Source organism: Hakea prostrata, chromosome 8, assembly GCF_041222555.1.
Source record: "Hakea prostrata isolate BN-2017 chromosome 8, UWA_Hpros_2, whole genome shotgun sequence".
In the NCBI taxonomy this organism is placed as follows: Eukaryota; Viridiplantae; Streptophyta; class Magnoliopsida; order Proteales; family Proteaceae; genus Hakea; species Hakea prostrata.
Window position 1 is genome coordinate 27,405,743 of NC_142607.1, and position 26,512 is coordinate 27,432,254.

General features: G+C 41.5%; 1 protein-coding gene across 2 annotated transcripts; it reads left to right on the forward strand.

Annotated features, from left to right (window-relative positions):
* Positions 1–16,535: 16,535 nt before the first annotated feature.
* On the forward strand, positions 16,536–22,374 carry LOC149007488 (phospholipase D alpha 1). 2 transcript variants are annotated; one of them, XM_089165173.1, is made up of 4 exons: positions 16,536–16,954; positions 17,035–17,202; positions 19,452–21,351; positions 21,784–22,374. In XM_089165173.1, the coding sequence occupies exons 2-4, from the start codon at positions 17,110–17,112 to the stop codon at positions 22,215–22,217; spliced, it is 2,427 nt and encodes an 808-aa protein (XP_089021299.1). In that variant the 5' UTR covers positions 16,536–16,954; positions 17,035–17,109; the 3' UTR covers positions 22,218–22,374. The 2 variants fall into 2 exon arrangements, with proteins under 2 accessions (XP_089021299.1, XP_089021298.1); XM_089165172.1 differs by having other exon boundaries at positions 16,537–16,954; positions 17,101–17,202.
* The last annotated feature ends 4,138 nt before the right edge of the window (positions 22,375–26,512 follow it).

A 26,512-nucleotide genomic window follows, 5' to 3' on the forward strand; every position in this document is an offset into this window, starting at 1 on the left:
TCCTAGGTTTTATGGTGTCTCAAAGAGGTATTGTGGCTAATCCAGCCAAAATACAGGCTTTGATAGACATGGAAGCACCCAAGACTGTTCGAGATGTGCAATGCCTAATAGGGAGAGTAGCTGTTTTGAACCAGTTCATCTCACAGTGATGAGAAAAGTGCCTACGTTTCTTCAAAGCACTCAAAGATTTGAGAGGCAGTAAGGAGGCAAAATGGTCAGAAGAATGTCAAAAGGCGTTCGAAGATCTAAAGGAAACATTGGGAAGTCCACCACTCCTGTCCCGGCCAGAGAAGGGAGAAATTTTGCAACTATATTTAGCAACATCCCCCTCGGCGGTAAGTGCGGTACTCGTTTGAGAGAAAGACAAGAAACAATGGCCAATCTATTATGTCAGCCACGTACTACTCGACGCGGAAACACGATATTCCCAGATCGAAAAGCAGGCTTTGGCTCTTATGGTAGCGGCCAGAAAACTACGGCCATACTTTCAGGCACATCCAATCGAGGTATTTACTACTTTTCCTCTTAGTAAAGTTCTTCATAAACCTGATTTGTCTGGAAGAATGGTAGCATGGTCAGTCGAGCTAAGTGAATTCCAAGTAAGTTTTAAGCCTGGAACAACAATCAAGGCCCAAGCATTGGCCGACATTGTAGTAGAAACTACTGCACTGATAGAGGAGATTCTCGAGCCAAGTATTCCGACCATGTGGGAGGTATACGTGGACGGCTCAAGCAATAAACAAGGTGTAAAACCCAGCCCTAACCTTGACCAGAAAAAAACCCTGTTGTTTGTAGGACCGACAACTCGAAGTAAAGCAAGAAGTCAGCTTTGGGCCATCCCAGTGGAGGACTTGGTGTCTGACTTTGAATCCATGAGTGTTGATGACAATGTGCTATTTATGGAAACTGAATCTTGATGAAGATCGGATTAGTTGATGGACTTGGAGTGTTCTCTATCATGGTTTGAAGGCATTTCTACCTATTAGGTAAGTCACTTGGTGTGTGTGCAAAACCCCTTTATGTTTGGATTTGATCTGAGCCTTCAATTCCCTGTTTTGAACTTGCTGAACTAATTGGTCGACTGGACCAGTCGACCAATCCACTCGACCAATGGGTTCTGTCTTTGGTAATTAGGTCTTGCTTGCTCTATTTTAAGTCCAATCTCGAGTCTACTTCGTATTTTCTGCCTCCAAACTCTTTGGAACGAACCAAAGACCTCTGCAAGTCATCTCCCTTGCGCTCTTGGTGTTTATCTTGACGGATCTTCGTCAAAACTCGTGTTCTTATACAAAAAGGTATGTTTACACTCTCTTCTTCTTCTTCATCCTTGTTTTCTTTCCTTTTTCAATTGAGACAGTAGAGGAGATGCTGCATTCTCTGTTGCAAACATCTCTAAACTTATCTCTCATGATCTTCCTAAGGATTAATGGCTAAAGCAATGTCCGCAATCATGATCATTGCAAGCTTTTGAAGGAATCATGATCTTGTCTTTGTTTGCCTTTGATTTAAATTCTGATCTTCTTAGATCTATTTTACTGATCATATTAGTAGTCAATCGCTGTGTTTTCCTTACATGATCCATGATCTATCAATCTCTAGTTGTTTCTCCTCTATCATACCATGCTTTCTTCAAGTATCATGACTGATACATCTATGGTAAGTTTTGTTTCCTTATTTAGATTCAGGTTCTTAGATCTATTTCTTGAAGACCTATGTATGCCTTCTATGATATCTTTATCAAAATCAATGATTCATTCTCCTATTGTTCGTGTCTATGATTTGTATTTTTAATTCTTCAAGAACCATGATTAATCTAATTATGGTAACTTTTATTTCCTAATTTGTAACTCTAAAACTTGATTCGATTGATGTTTTGAAGTCCTCTTTATGTTAGGATACTACCAATATAGTTTACCCCTTGTTTAGTACCCTTTTGAACCACCAAATTTGGTTCTTTATTCTTAAAACTCTGATTTTGTACGCCTTGTCTCCTGTTGGTCGATTGATTGGTCGGCAGGACGATAGACCAATCCAATCGACCAATGAGTACAGACAACTCTAGATTTGGTCTGTTTTGGATGTTTTGATATCTTTTCTTTTAGGGATCTTTCCTAATATGTTGTATACACTTGTCTAGGACCTTCTTCTCAAGTTTGTCAAGGTCTTACTTGAATTCTTAAGATTCCTTTGCAAGTTATAAAAGGTAAGGATGGTTACTTCCTTAACAACATAAATTGTATATCTTAGTTTCTATATTTGAATCTTGTTAGTTTATTTCCTTAATTAGATTCTTACAATGTTATACTACTGTTGTACTGTCTTGATATCAGTAGCATTACTTGTTTATATTAAATAGACTGATGTATGATTTACTTACCAGTTTTATACAAGTTGAATGTTATTGTTGATTTCTTTCCATATATGAAGTTACCATATATGTGAGGTTATGGATTGATGCTTGTGTATGCTTAAGTATGGTTTGGAAAGGGGAGGTGTCCTCTTGACACTTCTGTCCTAGGACTACTACGGGAATATTATGGGATGTTTCCGGAGATGCCCTTTGGACACCTTCCTAAACTGTTCGATGATACATTTAGGATTGTCTAGTAGTGTTTGGCTAGGATGTCCCATTATGTCAGACCCTAATCGGAGGGGTATTGAGACCGAACGACCCGTGGTAGCAATGGGGATTCATGGGCGCTCAAGACCGGTAACCAATCTGTGAGAGGTATGGAATCACATTGTGGGGACCATTTATCGGTAGGGTTGCATATGGTTAGACTTGGGCTCACGGGCGCTTAAGACCGGTAACCAACCTGTGAGAGGACGTGAGAGCTTCCCGTTTACCATATGTGGATGACCTATAGGGTTGATGAGTCCGTAGTCAGGGACTATGAGGACTCTAGTGTGAAGGATACCGGAAAGGATCGCCAGGGGCGAGGAATGGACGTATCTGGATCTGACTTGATGTAACTGAGTAGGAGACTTGCATTTGGCTAGGCTTTTACCCTGACATGCGCCAGTACTTAGACCAATGGTGATGTGAGAGAGCGGTGACTTGACCCCCAGCCATAGAATGTCCCAAGGGATGCCGGACCCACTACCAAAAGGCGTTGTGTGATGAGACCTTCCCAAAGAAGTATGGTGCTATGACTTAAAGCATGTCTGCCAATAGAGACCAGCATACATAGAGTTGATTCATACATTCATTGTTTGTCTCATACCATATTGCATTTATGTTTGCTTTGAAATCCTGCCATTTATGTTATTACGGTTTAACTGCCTTACTGAGTTTCTTTGAAACTCATTCCTTTTGTACAATGTTTTGTTAGATTATTCTACAGGTTCTGAGTATCATGACTGCTCGTATGAAGAAGCACAGGAGAAGAGGCATATCTCCAGGAAGGTGATTGCGGTGACGACAATTACACTGAAGATTCTGCAGGTGGTTATGCTCCGTACGATGCTTAGTCCGACCATAGAATGGAAGCGCCCTTGTGCCATTTATGAGATTTATACTTATAGAGACGTTGTCTATAAGATTGAGAACAATTTAGTTACCTATTGTACCTGCTATTGGGATTATATTTTATCTTGTTCCTTTTCTTTTAGAACTACTTTTCCGTTGGTTGTAGAGTGGGATTCCGCCTCACTTTACTTATTGATTTAGACATTCTGATTATCTTTCGTACTCTGATCATATACATGGTGTATTCTTTCCTTATTTGGATCTTTGGTTTATCTGTTGCACATCGATTATTATTGTTCATGATTATGTTATTGTTTATGTGGGAGGTTGATTACTCGATACCTGATCTTCGGGGCTGTGGATCACACTCTCGGGTATGCCAGTTAGGGTACCGGCTGGGAGGATGTGACACAAGGAGCTGGGGCTGGGATTCTTTTGAAAAGCCCAGTAGGTTTTATTATTCGTTATGCGTTAAGGTTTGCATTTGAAGCAAGCAACAACAAAGCAGAGTACGAGGCTTTAATAGCTGGACTTTGCTTGTCAAAAGCATTGGCAATAGTAGAGGTAACTATCTTTAGTGACTCACAGCTTATTGTCAATCAAGTACAAGGGGAGCATGGCATCAAAGAACCCCGACTACAAAACTATCAAGAAATTGTGCAAGCATTGTAGAAAGAATTCAGGAATCTGAAAGTATGTCAAATCCCAAGAAAAGAAAATATAATGGCAGATGAGCTATCAAGACTAGCTAATGCCAAGGAAAAGAATTTAGACCCTTTGGTCTATATTGAGGAAGTAACATTCCCAAGCAATCAGAAGAAGGAGATATCCTATATTGAAGTCGAACGATGCTGGATGGACCCGATCGTGGAATATCTCAGAGATGATAAGCTACCAGAAGATCCAAAGGAAGCAAGGTTAATCAAGGTACGGGCAGCACGATTTATAATACAAAATGGAAGGCTGTACCGTAGGTCCTATGTTGGACCCCTCTTGAGATGATTGGGTTCCGAAGGATCGGAAATAGCTCTAGCAAAAGTTCATGAAGGAATTTGTGGGGCTCATATGGGCGGTCCAGCTCTGGCCCACAAATTTTGAAGCTCGGCTTGTATTGGCCAAAGCTTCAACAAGTTGCAATGGAATATGTTCGTTGCTGTAGCAATTGCCAGATCCATGCTACGGTATCAAAAAGGCCAACTGAAACCTTGACATCGATTCTAGACCCCATCCCTTTCGCGATGTGGGGAATCGAAATCATGGGAAAATTCACCAAGGCTGCCGACGGAAGAGAATATCTCATAGTAGCAATTGATTACTTCACCAAATGGGTAGAAGCTAGTGCTCTAGCAACCATCACTGAAAGAAGGGTGGAGAAGTTTGTGTTAGAATCTATCATCTATCGGTTCGGGATGCCAAAAATTCTCATAACTGATCATGGCACACAATTCGAACAATTTTGCAATACATATTTAATCGAGCATCGTATGTCATCAGTAGCATATCCCCAAAGCAACGACCAAGTGGAGGTCACAAACCGAACACTACTTGACGGGATAAAAAAAGAGACTCAAAGCTAATAAAGCTTTATGGGTCGAAGAATTGCACAACATTCTATGGGCCTATCAAACTACGGTTCGAACTCCCACAGGAGAAACTCCTTTTAAATTGGCCTATGGGTCCGAAGCATTGGCATCTGTCAAAGTAATGGCTGGAACACTACGGGAAAGAGAGTTTGAGGAAAAACAAATGAACAAGGATTGCTAGATAGCCTTGAATTATTAGATGAAGTTCGCGCAAAAGCAATACCACGAACTCAGCATTATCAATGAAGGATAGCATCACATTACAATTCCCGAGTGAAGAGTCGTCGATACCAAGTGGGAGACTTGGTATTAAGGAATACCTTAGCTTCAAACCCATGCCACCAGAGGAAATTGGACCCTTCGTGGGAAGGCCCATATATGGTAACTAAATCGGTCGGTTCAGGAGCATATAAGCTAAAGAACATGACAACAAACAAAGAGCTGGATCGTTCGTGGAATGCTAGACACCAGAAGAAATATTATCCCTAAGAAGATCATCATTTTCATTCATGATGTAACAGCATTCAACTCAATCAATACAATTCTCAATTTTTGACACAATATCTTTTGATTGGGGGCAACACACAATACTCAAATCAGATCCAATGACAAAATCAAAAGGCAGCGGTTTAAAACCTGAGTGGGACCTTCTACAAGGCATCGGTTTAAAACTCGAGTGAGACCTTGTCAAACTTATTGTATTTCTACGGAAATCCTTAAGTAAAGGCATCGGTTTAAAACCCGAGTGGGACCTTCTACAAGGCATCGGTTTAAAACCCGAGTGGGACCTTCTACAAGGCATTGGATTAAAACCTGAGTGAGACCTTCTCAAACTTATTGTATTTCTACGGAAATCCTTAAGTAAAGGCATCGGTTTGAAACTCGAGTGGGACCTTCTACAAGGCATCGGTTTAAAATCAGAGTGAGACCTTCTCAAACTTATTGTATTTCTACAGAAATCCTTAAATAAAGGCATCGGTTTGAAACTTGAGTGGGACCTTCTACAAGGCATCGGTTTAAAATCCGAGTGAGACCTTCTCAAACTTATTGTATTTCTACAGAAATCATTAAGTAAAGGCATCGGTTTAAAACCCGAGTGGGACCTTCTACAAGGCATCGGTTTAAAACCCGAGTGGGACCTTCTACAAGGCATTGGTTTAAAACCTGAGTGAGACCTTCTCAAACTTATTGTATTTCTACGGAAATCCTTAAGTAAAGGCATTGGTTTGAAACTCGAGTGGGACCTTCTACAAGGCATCGGTTTAAAATCAGAGTGAGACCTTCTCAAACTTATTGTATTTCTACAGAAATCCTTAAATAAAGGCATTGGTTTGAAACTTGAGTGGGACCTTCTACAAGGCATCGGTTTAAAATCCGAGTGAGACCTTCTCAAACTTATTGTATTTCTACATAAATCCTTAAGTAAAGGCATCGGTTTAAAACCCGAGTGGGACCTTCTACAAGGCATCGGCTTAAAACTTGAGTGAGACCTTCTCAGACTTATTGAATTTCTATGGAAATCCTTAAGTAAAGGCATTGTTCTAAAACAACTAAGACCTATTATAGCAAAGACTCCAGTGACTAACAAAACTCAAAGATAAAGTTAATTCTTTATTCCTCTAAACGACCAGAAGGGGTCAACCTTTACATCAAATATACATATGAGATAACAAGTGTTGAGATACAATCCTCGTTCAGTCAAGAAGGAAAATTATCATCGGTGATTGCAAAGAACTCCAAAAACATGATCGAAGCAGCTTTGTCAGAAGTAACACAGAGTCAAGAGAACAGAGTCGGGGAGACATATGATGACTGCTAGCCGTGGAGACATAGGTCCTCTCATCATTTGGTTCTCCTCGGTGATTGCAAAGAATTCCGTAAACTCCCACCTACAAAATCCTCCACAATTCCATACTCTTTATCTAGCTTTTTATGAAGAGGCCTAGCCTTTGATCAGACCTGCATTCGAGGCAAGCTCTTCATAGCTGAATCCTTTGAGAGGGGACAAAGGAGGAGAGTCATCAAGATAATGCATTATATCCTGATTTGGAATGGGCAGGTCCACCACGTCTTTGGCCCAGGCAGGAAGAGGAAGTCGCAGCTTTTCAAACACTTCAGGATGACAATTTGCGCGGTGGGGAGCCGTGTTTGTCACATCCACCCAGCCGGTACCCTATCTGGCATACCCGGGATGTGATCCACAGCCCCGAAGATCCATAGTTCAAAGACCACATCAGCCACATCGACAATAACACAATCATGAACAATCAATATTAAGCTATAATCAATAAAATAGAATTCAGGAATAAGATATCAAGGATAATCAAAGTGCGGAAATAAATATCAAATCAGATAAATAAGAAGACAGTGGGCTGAATCCACTCCTTCACCAAGCGGAAGTGAGGTCAAAATTTTGTTAAGTACAAGTCTCAAGTTATGAAAGTAAGTTAAAGTTATTACAATTCTTCTAAGTTTAACTGTCACAAAAAGAAGTGGTAACTACTCATAAGTCTCCTCCACAATGGATATGTCCTCCTCAAAGGTGGGGACCATGGAGATCCAACATGACTGCTCCCATACAACTCCAGGGCTAACCCTAGTACGCCGGGTGATCTTCTTCGGTATGGTCACCGAAGTCTTCAGTGTAGCTAGCCTCCGGATAGTAGTATGAGGTATCCGGGTCCGCCTCAGGGAGGGTGCCATCAGAGTAATCACCTGTAGAATAGCCTAACAAAATATTGCAACAAAAAATGAATGAGTTCAAAAGAACTCAGCAAGGAAGTTATTCCATCACACATAAACCACAAGATAATCATAACATGATGCAGATGATATGAAGCATATAATGCAATATGATTTTATTCTAAGTATGCTGGTCATCTATAGTAGACATGCTTTAAGTCATAGCACCATACTTCTTTGGGTAGTCTCAGTCACTCATCACCGGGGGAAATTGGGTCCTGCATCCCTCTCGGACAAATCCATGGTTGGGGGTTTCGGTCACCACTCTCTCACATCACCGTTTGGTCTAAGTATTGGCGCATGTCAAGGTATAGCCTAGCCCAATGCAAGTCATCTACTTAATCATATCATGTCAGTTCCAGATACGTCCATTCCTCCCCTCTCGGGATCCTTTCCGGTATCCTTCACACTAGAGTCACGGATATTACTCACCGGACTCATCAACCCTATTGGTCATCCACAAATGGTAAACGGGAAGCTCTCACGTCCCTCTCACGTATCATTGCACTGGTCTTGAGTGCCCGTGAGCCCAAGTCTAGCCATTTGCAACCCTACCAATACATGGCCCCTTTCGGGTAACCGTAATGCAATTTATGTCTCTCACGGAGTGGATACCGGTCTTGAGCGCCCACAAATCCACACTACTACCACGGGTTGTTAGGTCTCAATGCCCTTCCGAATCGGGTCTGATATGATAGGGACATCCTAGCCATACATCTAGACAAGTCCTATGTATGTCATTCAATAACCCGGGAAGCGTCGATGGACACCTTCGGAGAACATCCCATACTATTCCCTCCGATGTCCAAGGACAGAAGCACCAGTAGGGTACCCCTCAATCCCAAGTTATACTTAAGCAATCACATGCCCAAGTTTATCATATCAGTTCACAAGATACAACATCATAATAAACATTCAATTCATGACATTGACATAAGTCATCATATATTGAAATTGATAAACATGATAAGACATTGAAATAACATAATGTAAACACAAAGCTACTGTTGAAAGACATATGTAGCAAGTCTAACATGATAAGAATATGAAATAGAAACTATATTTACTAAGTTAGGGATACCAAGTCAAAATTCCATATCTTAGGTAATTATATCGATAACTATCCTTACCTTGAATCGGAGAAGAGAATGGTCCAAGATCACAAGCAAGTGGCCCAAATAGCCTTAAAGTCCTAAACAAGCATATATGAAAGGTTAGAGAAGAAATCAGAACAATTGGAGATCAAACGAATCAGAACTAGGCAAAAGTTGCTGACAACAACTCTATTGGTCGATACATTTGGTCGATAGTATCGACCAAATCAATTCCAGGACAGCAAGCTGTCTTTTTGGATTCTTGCCCAGATTTGGTCTTCCGGGTTGACACGAAACTTGGATGATAGTCTAAGCACAACATGGGGACACTAATTATCAAGAAACTTTCATAATCCAATGGTCCATTTGGAAATCCCCAAATCGACATATTAAGGTTAAGAGTTGTAGGTCATGGCATTGTCTACATCTCAATGCAAATTAGGGGAAAACATGGGGGATTAGGTAGGGAATCGTTTAGAAGTAACATGGAACACATATGCAAGGTATAGATTAGGTTAATCATGAGCTTCATCTCAGTTTTGGTAAATAAAGCAAGTTGGTAAGCAATAAACCATGGAAATGTGTAGTTAATGATCATGAGGTGAATCAATCATAGTCATATCGGTGAAAACATCATTGTATGGGGTTTAGAAGGTTCATGGCAAGGTGTATGCAAGGTTGCAGTACCTGGGCCATGGTCCCAACAGTAAAATAGAGAAAAGATGAGTGAGAAAGTGATTAGGAGAGAGAGAGAGTCATACCGTTAAAGTGGAACAAGAAAGTAGGAAGGAGTGGTTGGCAACGATTGATGAAGAAGATGCTTCACCACTACCAAGGAGGAGTTCTTGGGAGGCTCTCCCACGTTCCCAGATGTTAAAAATGCGAGAATAGGGCTCCAGTCTCGAGGAATAAATAATTAGAAAAGAATATTCCAAGAATCTTTAAATCTGGGTTCAGAAAACTTGTTGGTTGATACATTTGGTCGATAGTATCGACCAATAGTATCGACCAAAACATATTTCTGCAGGATTTTAGAGAATAGTTCAGCAACTTTAGGTGCGGACTTGGAGGGCTATACAAGGTCAAATTGCATGGGGTTTTCTCCTACAGTTCACTCAAGAGGTCTCGTTTTAGGGAGTACCTTTGGATTTTGCACCGGAGTCCGTTTGATATCTCAACTGTCTCACTCTTCATCAGTATGCAGATTCTAACTTAACACTGGTAATGTACTCAAGGAAGGAGCAGCATCATCAATGTCCATAAACTGGAGTTCCGACATTACGTCATCAACCAGTAGGGACCATAAGTCCCTCCTACCACCACTTCGGGTCTTTGGACCTATAAACACAACAATGAACGGGTCGGGTCAAGGTTAGGTAACAGCTGGATTTTACAGTGTTGAAATAAGGATTTCTCCTTAGTATCGATTCCCAACCTCATTCTCACCATCCCGATATGCCTACAAATTATAAGTGTACAGCATGTCAAATGGCTTACTCTGCAAATATTTGAAGATGCAAGCCCTGCGAACATCAGTCGGAAGGGACTCAGGCAGAAGGGTAACAGCTTGCCTTTGAGGCGTAGGTGCAGCTTCAGACCCTTTCGCCCTTGCTGAAAGCTTCTCAACTTCCCACTCCAGCTTTCGGATTCTCTCCCTAGCACCATCCAAATCCAAACGAAGTTGCTCGTTTTTAGAATTCTTCACTTGGGCAACCTCCCAAGCTTTGTCTCCAAGACGAGCAATCTCAGCATCCTTGGCTCTGGATTCTTCTCGGAGCTTAGAAAGATCATTACTCAGTTTACTGAGTCTAAAAGCTGCTTCTACCTAAATGTGGAAGTTACCAGCAAGGCTCCTGCAACACTTCAAGAGTTAGTCAAGAGCAAAAAATCTTCAAAACGAAAAGCAATGAAGAGAAACTTACATCACTAGGGACTTTACAAAATCCCTATCCGGGACCGCAGAGAGGGCTCTGCTCTTGGAGGGCATCTGAATAGAAGTGCACCATTCTAGTGCCTTGTCAAAATTGCCCGTCACCAAGTCAGACCTCCTCAGCGACCAGGAAGGCATGTACACCTCATCATCAAACCAAGGACGCTTTCTAGAAGCAGCACCCTCGGCCTCATCAAGAACCCTCACAATTGTTGGAGGGTTGGAGGAAGATGCCAATGAGGCACCAAACGCAACTTCGGGAGCCCGAGCGATGATCGAAGGAGCCACATCCTCCTTAGGAGGCCGAACGGTCTCCATGATGGAGGGAGACGTGAGAGAAGCACTAGCGGAAGGCTGTAGGAATCGAACTTTAGAAGATTCACCAACAACAATCTCCTCGTGTGGAACAACCTTTGTCAGCATTGGAGCAGTCTTCTTGAAAGATTTCTCCCTAACATTATCCAAGTTAACTCTTGGAGGCACTACAAAGGAAAAGTAAGCATCGTCAGTACGAGAGATCAGCCAAAAATAAAGAAGAAAAGGGAAAACCCTAGATTTCTGAAGTACAGATGAAGCGAAGGATATCCAGTAGAGAACTTCCGGAATAAGTAAACCCCAAGTACACTACTTTGGAGATTACTCAGGGAGAAGAAATAGTTCATGTTAAAACTAAATAACAGAGAAGAAACTCACTTGTTCAGGTTCTGATCAAGGTATCGTTAGAGGATAAGAGTACAGAGGCAGCAAAGGCAAAACACTACTTTGCAAATGGTGAAGACAAGAACGACTTGCAGATAGCGAAGACAAAGATGAAGCACGCCTGAGGGAATTAAATAGCCTCAGGGAGTGACATGACGGTTGAAAACCCAAGCAGATCAAGGGTGAAAACAGAAGGGACGTTTCGAATTTCTAAAAAATGCAAGATCAACGGTTAGGAGATAACGACGCTTCAAATTCAAAACTTAAAAACTGAGCTCATCCCAAGTTTCCACGTGGAGCATCATGCACCTGATACGAGGATATTGCCAAATACCAACCGTCACACTAGTATTAAATAAAGAGTGTATTTCCAATTTCTTGGGAAGGACAATTTGTACGCGAATACGAGGAAACATTTGGGCATCGTCATAAAGAGGGAGCATTAGGGAAAGAAATGCGCCAAGCGTCATAAAGGGTTCTGTTTGAACCAAATCAACTCAAAGATTGGGATGTATTCCAATGCTCCCGAGTGTATCCCTCTGATGTCCCGAGCGTCATCTTCAACTAAGGTACGAGGTTATTTCAGAAAAAGCTTAGTTCATTCCCGAACATTATTATAAGAAGGGAAAAGAAGTAAATTCTCTAAGTACGCTATGAGGAATTACTACTAGATCATTGGTGATAGAGTTTAAGAAAAGGGAAGCAGACATTAATTCCATTGTGAAAAGGCCATGGGGGGCCAACCCTTACGGAAAAAAAAAAAAAAAAAAAAAGAGATAACTTCCTATTGTTCTTGAACAGGTTTGGCCGAAGGATCCTTGTCTGAAGCAGGCTTATGAGGTTCTTCAAGAAGAGGTGGCGAATCATTAAGATACTCCTCAATATTTGGATCCGCCGGAATAGGGTCCTCTTCTTTCAGAGCCCAGTCGGGCAAGGGCAGCTCAAGCTTCTCGAAGACTTCTTTATGGCAAACACTCTGGAAGGGAGTTGTGTCAAAAGAAGGATTTGCCTCAAGGATAGCCTTCCAGACGTCATTCTGCCCCGCTCGGTAAGCTTGAAGGTTGAACGGAGTCATCAGATCATTGAAGGGGACGCTGTTCAGATACTTCCGAATGCAGTCCCTCCGAAGATCTATAGAAAGATGTTTGGGTTTGCTGGCAACTACCATCTTCTTCAGACATTCATTCTCGTCGCCCTGAAACACAAGTTTGTCAGTACTCTCGATAGCAAGCATTTTCTACTTCTTAGCCTCACGCTCCGCAGCGACAGCAAGACTAATTGACAAGTCAAGATCTTTTTTCAAAGAGCTGACCTTGTTATTCTCCTCCTTCAACACTTCAGCTTCTTTCTTCAGCCGGTCCACCTCAGAATTGGCCGTCGCCAACTGCTCTTCATAAGCCTGTAGCAAGGAGCCGCTACGTCCAACTCGGCTTAAAGCCTCCATGTGTTGGTAGAAGCTCAGCACAACATTCCTAAGAAAGCAGGCAAATTATCAAAAATCCCAAGAGGGATAACAAAGCAAGTGGCAAAAGACCAAGAAAAAAAGTACCTTATGGAGAGACGAATGAGAGAGTCGTCATGCAGGGTTTCAAAGGCTTGGCGATCGGCCGGCATCAAGCCGAGAGAGCTCCACTCGGTAGCCTTCTTATGGTCTTGCGTGACCCGATCCGATACCACCAGCGACCATTGTGGAACGAAGACCTCCTCAGAATCTTTGTTCCTTTTGGATTTCTTCGGGGCAGAAGCATCGGCCGAGTCATGCTTCCTTTTGGTTTGAGCGGGGGAAGGAACTTTGACCTCTTCCCCCGTCGGTCTCTTTCCTCCCCCCAAGGCCTCAACTATTGGCCTCAAATTTCTTATACCCTTATAGGAAGGGTCTAGGGGAGGCATAGAAGCCACCTGGTCTGTAGTCAGTGCCCGAGGAGACCATTGCTCTGCAGTCACAACGGCTTTGGCAGCTTTAACCCGAAGGTTCTCTGGTTTAATTCTTGGAGGCACTGCAAAGAAGGACAAAAGTCAGAAAGTTGAATAAGGCTGCAGTATACTCAAAAAAGATAAACATGACAGTTAGAAAGCTCACAATGAGCTAGTCCCTAATACTGAAGAATTGGGGTGTATTCCATCTCATAACCATGTATCTCTTGATACCATGGAATTGACTTGATCTTCCTGATAGCTGCTTTGTCTTCCTTGGATAGTTGAGGGACCCGGTTACCCTCAGAATATGAAGTGAGTAGCTTCCAGGTGATCGGGAAGTTAAGGTCTGATCGAGGCGCTCGGCAAAAGAAATACCATTTGCGCCATCCTTTGTGATTGGAAGGACATGTTCCCCTGGCGAGGATGCTGTCCGACCATTCAAGCTCAACCTTGTTGCGCTTGGAAAGAAAACCCAACCCGAAGGGTTGGAAAGAGACAGAACATGAAAATGTATAAAAAGAGGGAGAGAAGGTGTGATACCGAGTTCGAAGCATAAGCCCAAAAAGCCGACGATGAGACGCCAGCTATTGGGAAGGAGCATTCCAGGACAAATCTCTCAGTGATTTAAAATGGCGGAAAACAAAGTATGGAAGAAGGGAAAACAAACTCCACTTTCCATAGTATCTATATACATGGAGAACTCATCGGGAAGGTTCGAATTCACCCTCTCATCAGGATTGGGGGCTCTAAGATGGTATGAAGAAGGAAAGTCGAAACTTTAGAGGTCTGAAGGGAGGCCTTCTTCAGTATAGGAGGAAGGAACACCAAGTTCGTCCTTAGACCGACTAGGTTGTTTGGACTGCCCAGAAGATTCTGCAATCACTCTAGGAGTTCGGGATGGTCCAGACTCAAGAGGCGCAGAAGGAACTTCAACACTTCCTTCTGCTTTTTTTTGTTGGCTTACTTCTTTGAAGTCGCGCCAAAGAGCAGTTAAGGTTTTCTTGTCACTATCTGATTGTTCGAGAGGGACAGAAGCAAAGGCCTCGCCACCAGAGTCACCCTTACTGGCACTATGTTCAGAAGGAATTTCAGAAGAAACCCTACCACCTTCCATTACTATAAAGGTCTGGTTGTGGTTTTTAACAAAAAGAAAGCGGAGATGAAAGTAAAAGATCGAGACAATAAGTAAAGGGTACAAAGGAGTTAGTAAACTTACTGATTCATCGAAGCAGAAAGCCTAAAAGCGAGAAGATTGTTATAGCGCGAGGAAGACGATGAAGTTTCAAAATTCTAGACAAAAAGAATGAAACATACGAAGACAACGAACCGCTTTTAAGCAGTCACATGGATGATCGAGGACGTGTATGGTCAAGATGAATTCAGCTTCAACGATCGTGATTTGAAAATGTTTCAAAAGCTTGAACAGACAAATCAGAATAGGCGTTTTGAGAAACAGTCGTTTCGATTTCGTGAGCAATGATGATTTCGGCTGCAAATGACGTGTGGCATCACCCCCACAAAAAGTGAAGACATTCACGAAGCTTGAGGAAAAAGCAATGCAGCCCCATTAAATGCGATACGACATTTAATAAGCCGAAGATTATACAAAGCCCTCTTTCAACAGACGAGTCAAGCTCAAAACCAAGCCTTCAGAATTGCCTGAACGCTTGGTCTGGGGGGCTCGTGATACGGAGAAATTATAATCGAACCGGGTCCGACCCTCGACCCCAGTCGGGAAGAAAGGAACCGACTCACTTTCGAGTGGGCCGAGTTCAAAAGATAGCTTGCTGAGGAAGTAAACTAACTCAGTCAACAAGCATGCCCAAATCCGTGATAATCGGAGTGGAAGAATCGTCAAGGAGACGGTTAACAACACTTGCGGGAGATACTGATCGTGATTATATGGATAACTACCATACAACGATCATATTAACAAAGGAGTTATCTATTAGCCTAACCATAAACGGATCTATCATTAACGGATCTATTCGTTAAGATCTGACGGCTATCCGAAGAAGGCTCAAATACATCCAACAAAGGAGATTCGAAGGTATACACTATATAAGACATCACCTACTCACAAGGTAGGGAGAGGACACATACAATATGAATCGTATTCTCAATATTCGTATTCATTCCTTTGCTCTAAACTCAAGCGAGCGCTCTTGAGCCCTATTGATTTTTATGATCGAAAGAAATGCAACCCGAAGCTAGGCACGGAGGCCCTCAAGCTGGTAGCCTTGGAACAAACAGAATGAGCACGAGAGGAAAGATGAGCATAACTCCTAATATCCTCCACCGGAGGAGCTAAGCATAGGGGGGGGGGGGGTGTTTTTTTTGCCCGTTTTTCCCCCCCTTAAAGGAAAACAACCAGCTCTCATGGCGATAGCTTCCTTCCAACACCGAGTTGGAGGTGGACTCCCAATCCCGATTTGCACCCAATCTTACGGACAACTTTGATCCAGTAGTAATGGTGTTTCCTCGTGGAATGTATGTAAGTGAGTACAAACCATAGGAATGGAATAAAAATAAGTGATCCATGTTTAGATGAACATGAAGGATCAATTTGAATGTTCTAACCGCTCTCGGACCCTGATCTTGGAAGTGTCCCAACAAATCTAACGTGATCCATCGTTTGTTGTTTGTTTGAGATCATCCACAAGAGATATAAGAGTTGAGCAGATTTTGGACGCATTATGAACTAACTCCAACATGAGCATAAAAAGGCCACGAAGCGCTCTTGAACCTTATATGGCACGAATTCCTCAACTCTATTTGATTCATGTAAGTGATCAATGCAATTAAACTCTTAAAAAAAGAAAAAAAAAAAAAACCCTTTATCCTTTACCAACAAAAAGGTGGTAAAAAGGCCACGAAGCGCTCTTGAACCTTATATGGCACGAATTCCTCAACTCTATTTGATTCATGTAAGTGATCAATGCAATTAAACTCTTAAAAAAAAAAAAAAAAAAAAAAAAAAACCCTTTATCCTTTACCAACAAAAAGGTGGTCAGTGTCTAAAGTTGTTTTTTTTTCTTCTTTCTTTCGGTTTAATGCTAAAAGTACCGCGGAACTTGGATTTCTTATCCGCGGATCTGAAGCATCTAATTATTATTACTTATTTTTTTGGTTTACCCAAAAAAAATCGAATTATTTTTCTTCGTCGCCGATTTCAAAATCTCGTCTCTCCCGTTTCCTTAGACCTCAATTCACTATTTTAACTGTCGACCCTTTGCACCAGTACGACTTCTTCTGCTTAGAAAAATCATTTCCTTTCTTCACTTTCCTTCTGGATCGATGCTGATCTCTTGTTTTTAGTTCATTTCGTTGTGTCTCTGTTTCGTTGGTGTAGGTCTAAGCTCTGAATCTATCTTTCCAAGCAAAGATCTGAGGATCTGTCGCGGCACTAGACTGATTGTTGAAGTGTTAATCAGTGTAAAAAGAACCGATCTTGAGCTGTTTCGACTAGTTCAAGTCACTTGAGATAGTTTCTGCAGGGGGTTTGCTTGATCTAGCTTGGGTACTGAGATCTAGATCCTTTTTAGTCTATAGAAGTTCGTGTGATATTATTCTGCTAATAGTCTATTTTCTTTCGTATAGATCATCTGAACTGTCTTACAGGGCTGTTGTGGCGCTTTTTATCGATTAAGTTTGATTCTGTTGCAGAATTTAGTAATGGCACAGATTCTGCTTCATGGGACTCTTCATGCCACGATCTTTGAGATTGATCGGTTGCATCATAGAGGTGGCCCCAAGATCTTCAGGAAGGTATTATGATGTGAAAGTTACTTTAAATTGCAAAAAGAAAATCTCACTTCAAGAATTCTCAACTTTGAACCTTTGATTTGGGCATTCACTCTCTCTTTATTTCTTTTTTTCGGTTGAAAGTTTGCCGTGGAATTTGTGATTTGCAGTTCTCTAGGATCATTTGGTACATTTTTACTGGCTTTTTATTGGTCAGTTAAATTTTAAACCAGTGATTGATCGTTAATTGCAGTTGCTTCTTTTTGGAACAGACGATACAGAGCTTACCCCCTGTCTCTTTCTTCCTTTATTCCTAATTAATTTGATTGCATCATCGGTTTTTTATTTACATACTTTTATGGATATGGTCGTTAGTTTGATTGCTTCTGAAGTTAATTTTCGATGAAATAAATCAAATAGATGAAAAACCTGCAAAAATTTGTTTGGTTTCAAATTTTTTATCAGACAAATTCTAATTGTTTAGTCTTTTAATGGTGAACTGGCTGTACTGATTACATTTTATTGTAACAAAGCTGGACTAGCGATATTCTGGAAGATGATTGCACTAATAAATCTCACAATATCATGAATTGTAGGCCATCAGTTACCTCTAAATTTTTCCTTTTTTACTTCTGAACTGATTATGTGTTTTCTTGTTCACACTCATAAAACTATCAAGTTATCAATATGACTGATTATGTTTATAAAATTGCAATAACTGGAAAACAACGGTATTTTCATGTGAAGCTTATAAATCCAAAGCTACATTTCAATGTACAGTGCTGCAAAAGTTTCTATTTGCATACATGTCTTGTTTTGAATCCCTATGTTTCTTAGCTTCTTTTAAGTTCTGGTCAGTGAAATCTCAATTTCTGAAGCTTCTATGTTATTTTTGGATACTTCAACCGTCACAAGTGCATAAATGTTAGGTTATTGCAATGTTTATATTAAGGACTAATATAAATTAGATCTTATGAAACAACTGAGATGGTATGATAATGGATAACCTTTTTTTTTTGGGTGGGGTGGGGGGTTGTTAATGCCATGGGGTACTTAAAGAACATTTTGTGTCTTGTTACATAAATGGTTGTTGATCCATTTTATTTATTTATTGTTTTTCCTTTTTCTTGTTTCCTACCAATGTAAACACTATGGGAGTTAACATGCAAAGATGTCCTTTCCACATAGCAGCTTCATTGTGTACTTCAATACAAAATATAATTGTCTATTGTGGCTTGACTTGCCAACCCAAAGGTTGTTAGTCTTGACAATACTTCACTTTCTTGAAAATTACAGTCTGTCAATGTATATATCTGTATGAGATGTGTGCAGATCTTTTTCACTCACTACCATGTAAAAACAGTTTAGGAGGTAAAGTGATGTATGTTGGAACGATGTGATGCAGTAGCCTTGGCTTGGCTGGACCAACATGATCCACTTTGGAAACCCAGACCAAGGGCTAGGCCTAAACCAGATTGGGGTGTCTGGAAAAAGGCTGGAATTAGTAATATGAGTAATAAAATATTAGTATTTTTTCATTTTAAGTATTTGGGTAGATTATGTGGAATATCACATAAGTTGTTTCCTTTTCTCTGCAGTAACCTAGTATGATAGTTTCCTATTTCAGCTAGTTCTATTCCAGAGAAGTTTCTATTTTTGAGACAATGCTTACTGCCTATTTATTATGTAATTGCATGAGAATTTTCAGAATTTGAATATTGCAGTTTGTTGGAGAAATCTAGCATGAGTGTATGTTCCCCTTCTCAATCTTCTTCTTCTTCTTCTTCCTATCCTTCTAATCTTCCCTCACTGCAGCCCACCCCAGCTGGCCTTCTCAGACTCTGCATTTGGATGTCTCTGGTATCTGTGACTTGCATATCGAGAAAATGGGACCAATATCTCAATTTCTCTTTCTGGTTTTAGGATCTGCTCTCTTGAAGGCTGGTTCTGGATGTTAGATTGAGTCTTGCACAGTTTCCACTTTTAGTTTTATCCCCAGTGGCAGCCTGATGTTGTTTATGTATTATCTTTGTTTTATGATGTGATCCCCAGTGGCTTTGTTTCTAGACATTGTATAGGCTTTTATATTTGCATTTGGAAAATTATAATGCGAGGAATCGTATGATGGCCTTCAACTACCTGAAATGTTGCTCTTAAGTTTGGAATGTTTTAGAAGGGTTGTCAATTTGACATTCTAGTCAATAAAAGTAAGTAATAGTGTTTATTTCTACTTTTCTAATTTATTCTTATCATCAGCGAATTTCTACTTGCAGCTTATGGAGGGAATTGAGGAGACTATTGGTGTTGGAAAAGGAGCCAGCAAACTTTATGCAACAATCGATCTGGAAAAAGCTAGAGTTGGCCGAACTAGACTGCTTGAAAATGAATCTGTCAATCCCAGGTGGTATGAGTCTTTTCATATATACTGTGGCCATATGGCTTCTAATGTTATCTTCACTGTCAAAGATGATAAGCCCATTGGGGCAGAACTAATTGGAAGAGCTTATGTACCCGTGGAGGATATCTTAGATGGGGAAGAAGTGGATAGATGGGTTGAGATATTGGATGAAGACCACAATCCTATACATGGAGGCCCAAAGATACATGTGAAGCTGCAGTTTTTTGATATTACAAAAGATCGTAACTGGGCTAAGGGTGTCAGAAGTGCCAAATACCCTGGTGTCCCTTACACATTCTTCACACAGAGACAGGGATGTAGGGTATCTCTCTACCAAGATTCCCATGTCCCAGACAACTTTATCCCAAAAATACCTCTCTCTGGAGGCAACTACTATGAACCCCATAGATGCTGGGAGGATGTATTTGATGCAATCACCAACGCGAAGCACTTGATTTATATAACTGGGTGGTCAGTGTATACCCAGATAACCTTGATCAGGGACTCGGCGAGGCCAAAGCCTGGAGGAGATATTACCCTGGGTGAGCTGCTCAAGAAGAAGGCTAGTGAAGGTGTGCGGGTCCTAATGCTTGTCTGGGATGATAGGACATCTGTTGGTTTGCTAAAGAAGGATGGCTTGATGGCCACCCATGACCAAGAAACTGCTGAGTTCTTCCATGACACTGATGTTCACTGTGTCTTGTGCCCTCGTAATCCTGATGATGGGGGGAGCATTGTTCAAGACTTGGAGATTTCAACAATGTTCACTCATCACCAGAAGATTGTGGTGGTGGATGCTTCATTGCCCAGTGGAGCTTCAGAGCAGAGGCGCATCGTGAGTTTTGTTGGTGGTATAGATCTTTGTGATGGAAGGTATGATACACAGTTCCATTCCCTTTTTAGAACCTTGGACACGGTCCACCATGATGATTTCCATCAGCCCAACTTTGCTGGTGCTTCAATCAATAAAGGTGGCCCTAGGGAGCCTTGGCATGATATCCATTGCCGGCTAGAAGGACCTGTAGCCTGGGATGTCCTGTACAATTTTGAGCAGAGGTGGCGAAAGCAAGGTGGGAAGGACTTGCTTGTTCAGCTCAGGGACCTCAGTGACATTATTATTCCGCCATCTCCAGTTATGTTTGCAGAAGACCATGAATCGTGGAATGTCCAGTTATTTCGCTCCATTGATGGCGGTGCTGCCTTTGGTTTCCCTGAAACACCAGAGGATGCAGCCCGTGCTGGGCTTGTCAGTGGAAAGGACAACATCATTGATCGAAGTATCCAGGATGCTTATATAAATGCCATTAGACGAGCGAAGGACTTCATTTATATTGAAAATCAATATTTCCTTGGAAGCTCATTTGGTTGGAAGGCAGATGACATCAAGGTTGAGGATATTGGTGCCTTGCATCTTATTCCGAAGGAACTCTCACTTAAGATTGTCAGTAAGATTGAAGCAGGGGAGAGGTTTACTGTCTATGTTGTGGTCCCTATGTGGCCAGAAGGGATTCCAGAGAGTGGATCAGTACTGGCAATCTTAGATTGGCAGAGGAGGACAATGGAAATGATGTATACTGATGTAATTCAGGCCCTTCATGCCAAGGGGATTGAGGCAAACCCCAAGGACTATTTGACATTCTTTTGCCTTGGGAATAGAGAGATGAAGAAGAGTGGTGAATATGAACCTTCAGAACAACCAGAGTCAGATTCAGATTACAGCAGAGCTCAGGAAGCACGGCGTTTCATGATATATGTTCATGCTAAGATGATGATAGGTATGTTCTTGCACACAGCCAAATATAAAAGAAAATAAAAGGTGCATGTGTTGTGCACACCCTTACATGCAGAAAAATGCATCTCTTTGCACACCTTACTTGCAGAACTGTTTGCGAATCCCTAACTTATTGCTGTTGCAAATTCATTAACTCTTTGCCTGGTTTGTACCCTTAGATAGTTGTAAAATGATTATGCTTTAATTTTTGGTTGGACGGATATTAGTTGGGAACTGGAAAAATGAGTTGTTACATGTACAATCTGTCTAGTTGAAAATGCAGGTTCACAGGAATCCTAGATTTCTCTCCTAGACGTGTACGATCTGTCATAGCATTTCAATTGTCTAATATGTCTCACTCTGGCAGTTCTGTGGTATTCATTTGGATAAAATTTGATGCTGAATTCTTACTCCACTCATGCTTTGGTTCTTGCAGTTGATGATGAATACATAATCATCGGTTCTGCAAATATCAACCAGAGGTCAATGGATGGTGCTAGGGACTCTGAGATAGCCATGGGAGCATACCAACCATATCATCTAGCCAGGAGGGAGCCAGCTAGAGGTCAGATCCATGGCTTCCGGATGGCATTATGGTATGAGCATCTTGGCATGCTTGATGATTCATTCCTCCAGCCTGAGAATCTGCAATGCGTGCAAAAGGTGAACAAGATTGCTGAGAAGTATTGGGATATTTACTCCAGTGATTCTCTGGATCGTGATTTACCAGGTCATCTTCTCAGCTACCCAGTTGCAATTGCTAATGATGGGACTGTCACCGAATTTCCAGGTGTGGAACACTTCCCAGACACTAAGGCTCGCATTCTTGGTGCCAAATCTGACTATCTGCCTCCAATCCTCACTACTTAAATGGGATCATCTACTTAAAGAGCAGCACTATCTCTTATCTTCCTTGATCACCGCAGGTTTAGTGTAGTAATAATAAGTTCTGTATGTTTACCAAAGAAATAACTTCTGTATTTTAATTTGAAAAGACTATCTTCATAGAGATAGTTTACTTTGTGAACATGCTTATGTCAGTTCTTTCAGAGATTGAGTTTGTATGTTGTGATTCTGGTGTTGACTTTTTACCGTACTTTGTGGAGTTCTGTTAGCTTTACCCAGCTGTTTCTATAAGTTTGCAAGTAATTCAGAGAAATATGGATATTGTCATTCATTTTTACCACTTCATCCAGATTAGCAATGGTAACCTTGTCTTTTGCAGTATGCTTTGACCCCTCACCCATTAGCGCTGGTCCCTGTGGTATCTTTTCTAGTTGGTGTTGTACTTAATGAGAAACAGAGCTTGTTGTCTCGGGACCTGTTTGATAGCCTACAGAAAAACAGTCTTGTGTTTTTTTACTTTGAGAAACAAAAAAATCAGCTGATAACCGTTCGGTGAAATTAAATAAAGGTGATTTTGTTTAATTTCAGGTGATTTTTGAAAAACAAATTAAAATTTATGAAAATTTCTGCTTCAAGAAATAGTTTTGACGCAACATTAAATTGTAGTTGTGCTAATTCTCAAAGCAAAAGTCGGGTGCCACATAGGTTTAAGTAGATATTAGAAAGGGATATTCATGGAATTTGACAATCTAAACAACCTTGGAACATTTTATCACTGAAATTCGGCGAAAATATTGCCGAATTTCGGTGATTTCACCCCTTGGCAAACCGAAACTCGGGGGTGAAACGAAATTAAATTTTTTAATGACGATTTTCCGGCGAATCAGCGAAAATCGCCGGATCGTTGAAGGAGAAGAAGAAGAAAGAAAGAGAGAAAGAAACAAAAGAAAAGTAGTAGCAGCAGCAGTGCTATTTAGCACCGCCGCAGTTGGAGACCCAACTAGGGCACAATAAACCAGCGAGTTTCAATTAATGTTTAGCCAAAAAAGGTGGACGGAGAGGAAGGATTTACCTTCTGAAAGAGATCTCAAGGGTGAGAATATGAAGAAGCGAAGAAAGTAAGACACAAGAAACGATAATCGGATATTTCTAATGGGAATTCGTCGTGTGAGGCGATAACAAATAAGAATGAAAACAAGAACAAAAACGAAGATATTCAAATTCTAGAAGGGACACAAAGAATGAAAGAACTTCCGAGTCGTGATGGCGCTTGGACAGTCTTGGAAGCACGGAAGAACAAAAGCAGTTGCAGAAATATAGGGAAAACGTTCCATGAGTAGCAGAATAGCAGATTTGCAGGGAACCTTTCAGCCTAGGTAAATATCGGCAAAATCTCTTTGAACGAGATTTCGCCGGTTCGCCTGGTTCTCTAGGTGGCGAACCGGTGAATCCCAACGAGAGGTCATTCCTTGATAAGAACTTTGTTATAATCATAGTAGGAAAAATCAGTGAAATATCTGATTTGTTGATTTCTCACTGATTTTTCGTCTGTTCTTTTGTCAAGGAAATTTTTTTGGCGACCTTTTGTCATTTATATACCAAATTAGGGCAAAAGGTATGGTTGATTGACAGAAACACAAAGTATGGTAAGATTGATTGAAAATTTGAAATGCATAATAAAAAACCGATAAGATTGATCAAAATTATAATTGAAATTAAAATTTAAAGGTAAGGTTGATTAAATCTATTAATTTATAATTAGAAATCAAATCATAAGATAATTGATGCGTCCAAAATCTGCTTAGCCGTTAGATCTCCTGCGGATGACCTGCAAAAACGAACGTCAGATGTGGCCCAACCGCTGGGGTCGGGAGTCCACCTCTGAAGGCTAAGTCAGTTGATGAACTGATCATAAACGGCTCTGCTTGAGCATAGAGCTAAAGAATGAATATTAAGAATACAATTCAAATTGTATGTATCTATCTCCCCCTACCTTGTGGGCAGATGATGTCTTATATAGTGTGTACCTTCGAATCTCCTTCGTTGGATGTATTTGAGCCTTCTTCGGATAGCTGTCAGATCTTAACGAATAGATCCGTTAATGATAAATCCGTTCGAGGTTGGGCTAATAGATAACTCCTTTGATAATATGAGTGTTATATGGTAGTTATCCATATAATAACGATCGGTATCTTCTGTAAATGTTGTTAACCGTCTCCTTGACGATTAGTCCACTCTGATTATAGCATATTCGGGCATGCCTGTTGACTGAGTCAGTTTACTTCCTCAGCAAGCTACCTTTGAACCCTGCCTGCTTGGAAGCGAGTCAATTTCTTTCGTCCCGACCAGGGTCTAGGGTCGAACCAAGGATGAACCCGGTTCGATTATATTTTCTCTGTATCACGAGCCCCCCAGACCAAGCATTTGGGCAACTATGAGGGCTTGGTTTTGAACTTGGTAATCTGTTGAAAGAGGGCTTTGCATAATCCTCAGCTTATTAAATGTCTATCGCATTTAATGAGGCTGTATTGCTTTTTCCTCGAGCATCGTGAATGTCTTCACTTTCTATGGGGGTGATGCCACACGTCCTCTGCAGCCGAAACCATCATTGTCCACGAAATCGAGACGACGGTTTCTGCATCGCCTGTTCTGATTCGTGAGTTGTGAACATAGCACTAGTAAGGGCGACTCTGGTGATGAAGCCTTTGCTTCTGTCTCTCTTGAGCAGTCAGGTAGTGACAAGAAAACCATAACTTCTCTTTGGCGTGACTTCGAAGAAGTTAGCCAACAGAAAAGAGCAGAAGAAAGTGCTGAGGCCCCCTCTACGCTTCCTGAGTCTGGACCATCCAGAACTCCAGAGACGACTACTGAATCTTTTGGGCATTCCAAACAACCTATCAAGTCCACTGATGAACCTGGTTCTGTTCCCTCCTCCTTTACTGAGGAGAACCTTCCTTCGGCCATCGAACGCTTCGACTTTCCTTCTTCGTTCCACCTTAGAGCCCCCACTCCTGATGAGAGGGTTAATTTGATCCTTCCTGACAAATTTTCCCTGTATATAGATACTCTGGAAAGTGGAGTTCGCTTTCCCTTCTTTAATACTTTGTTTTCTGCCATTTTAAATCACTGGGAGATTTGTCCTGGCATGCTCCATCCCAATAGTTGGCGTCTCATCGTCGACTTTCTGGGTTTATGTTTCGAACTTGGCATCACACCTTCTCTTCCTCTTTTTGTACATTTTCATGTCCTGTCTCTTTCTCACCCTCCGGGTTGGGTTGTTCTTTCCAAGCGCAACAAAGTTGAGCTTGACTAGTCGGGCAGCATTCTTGCCAGGGGAACCTGTCCTTCCAATCACAAGGGGTGGCACAAGCGGTATTTCTTCTGCCGAGCGCCTCAATCAGACCTTAACTTCCCGACCACCTAGAAGCTGTTCACTTCATATTCTGAGGGCAACCAGGTCCCTCCACTATCCAAGGAAGAGAGCAGCTATCAGGAAAATCAAATCAATTCCACGGTATCAAGAGATACATGGTTATGAGATGGAATACACCTCATTCTTCAATGTTGGGGGCTAGCTCAATGTGAGCTTTCTAACTGTCACGTTTCATCTTTCTTGAGTGTACTGCAACCTTATTCAACTTTCTGACTTTTGTCCTTCTTTGCAGTGCCTCCAAGAATTAACCCAGACAACCTTCGGGTTAAGGCTGCTAAGGCCGTTGTGACTGCAGAGCAATGGTCTCCTCGAGCATTGATTGCATATCAGGTGGCCTCTATGCCTCCTTCCTACAAGGGTATAAGAAACTTGAGGCCAATAGTTGAGGTCTCGGGGAGGGGGAAAATACCGATGGTGGAAGAGGTCGAAGTCCCTTCTCCCATTTGAACCAAAAGGAAGCATGACTCGATCGATGCTTCTGCCCCGAAGAAATCCAAAAAGAACAAAGATTCTGAAGAGGTCTTTGTTCCGCAATGGTCATTGGTGGTGTCTGATCGGGTCACACAGGACCATGAGAAGGCTACCGAGTAGAGCTCTCTCGGCCTCATGCTGGCTGATCGCCAAGCTTTTGAAACCTTGCAAGACGACTCTCTCGTTTGTCTCTCCTCAAGGTATTATTTTTCCTGGTCTTTTGGTACTTGTTTTGTAATCTCTCCTGGGATTTTTGATGATTCGCCTGCTTTCTCAGGAATGCCGTGCTAAGCTTCTACCAACACATGGAGGCCTTGAGCCAAGTTGGTTGTAGCGGCTCCTTACTGTAGACTTGTGAAGAGAATTTGGCGAAGGCCAATTCTGAGGTGGACCGGCTGAAGAAAGCAGCTGAAGT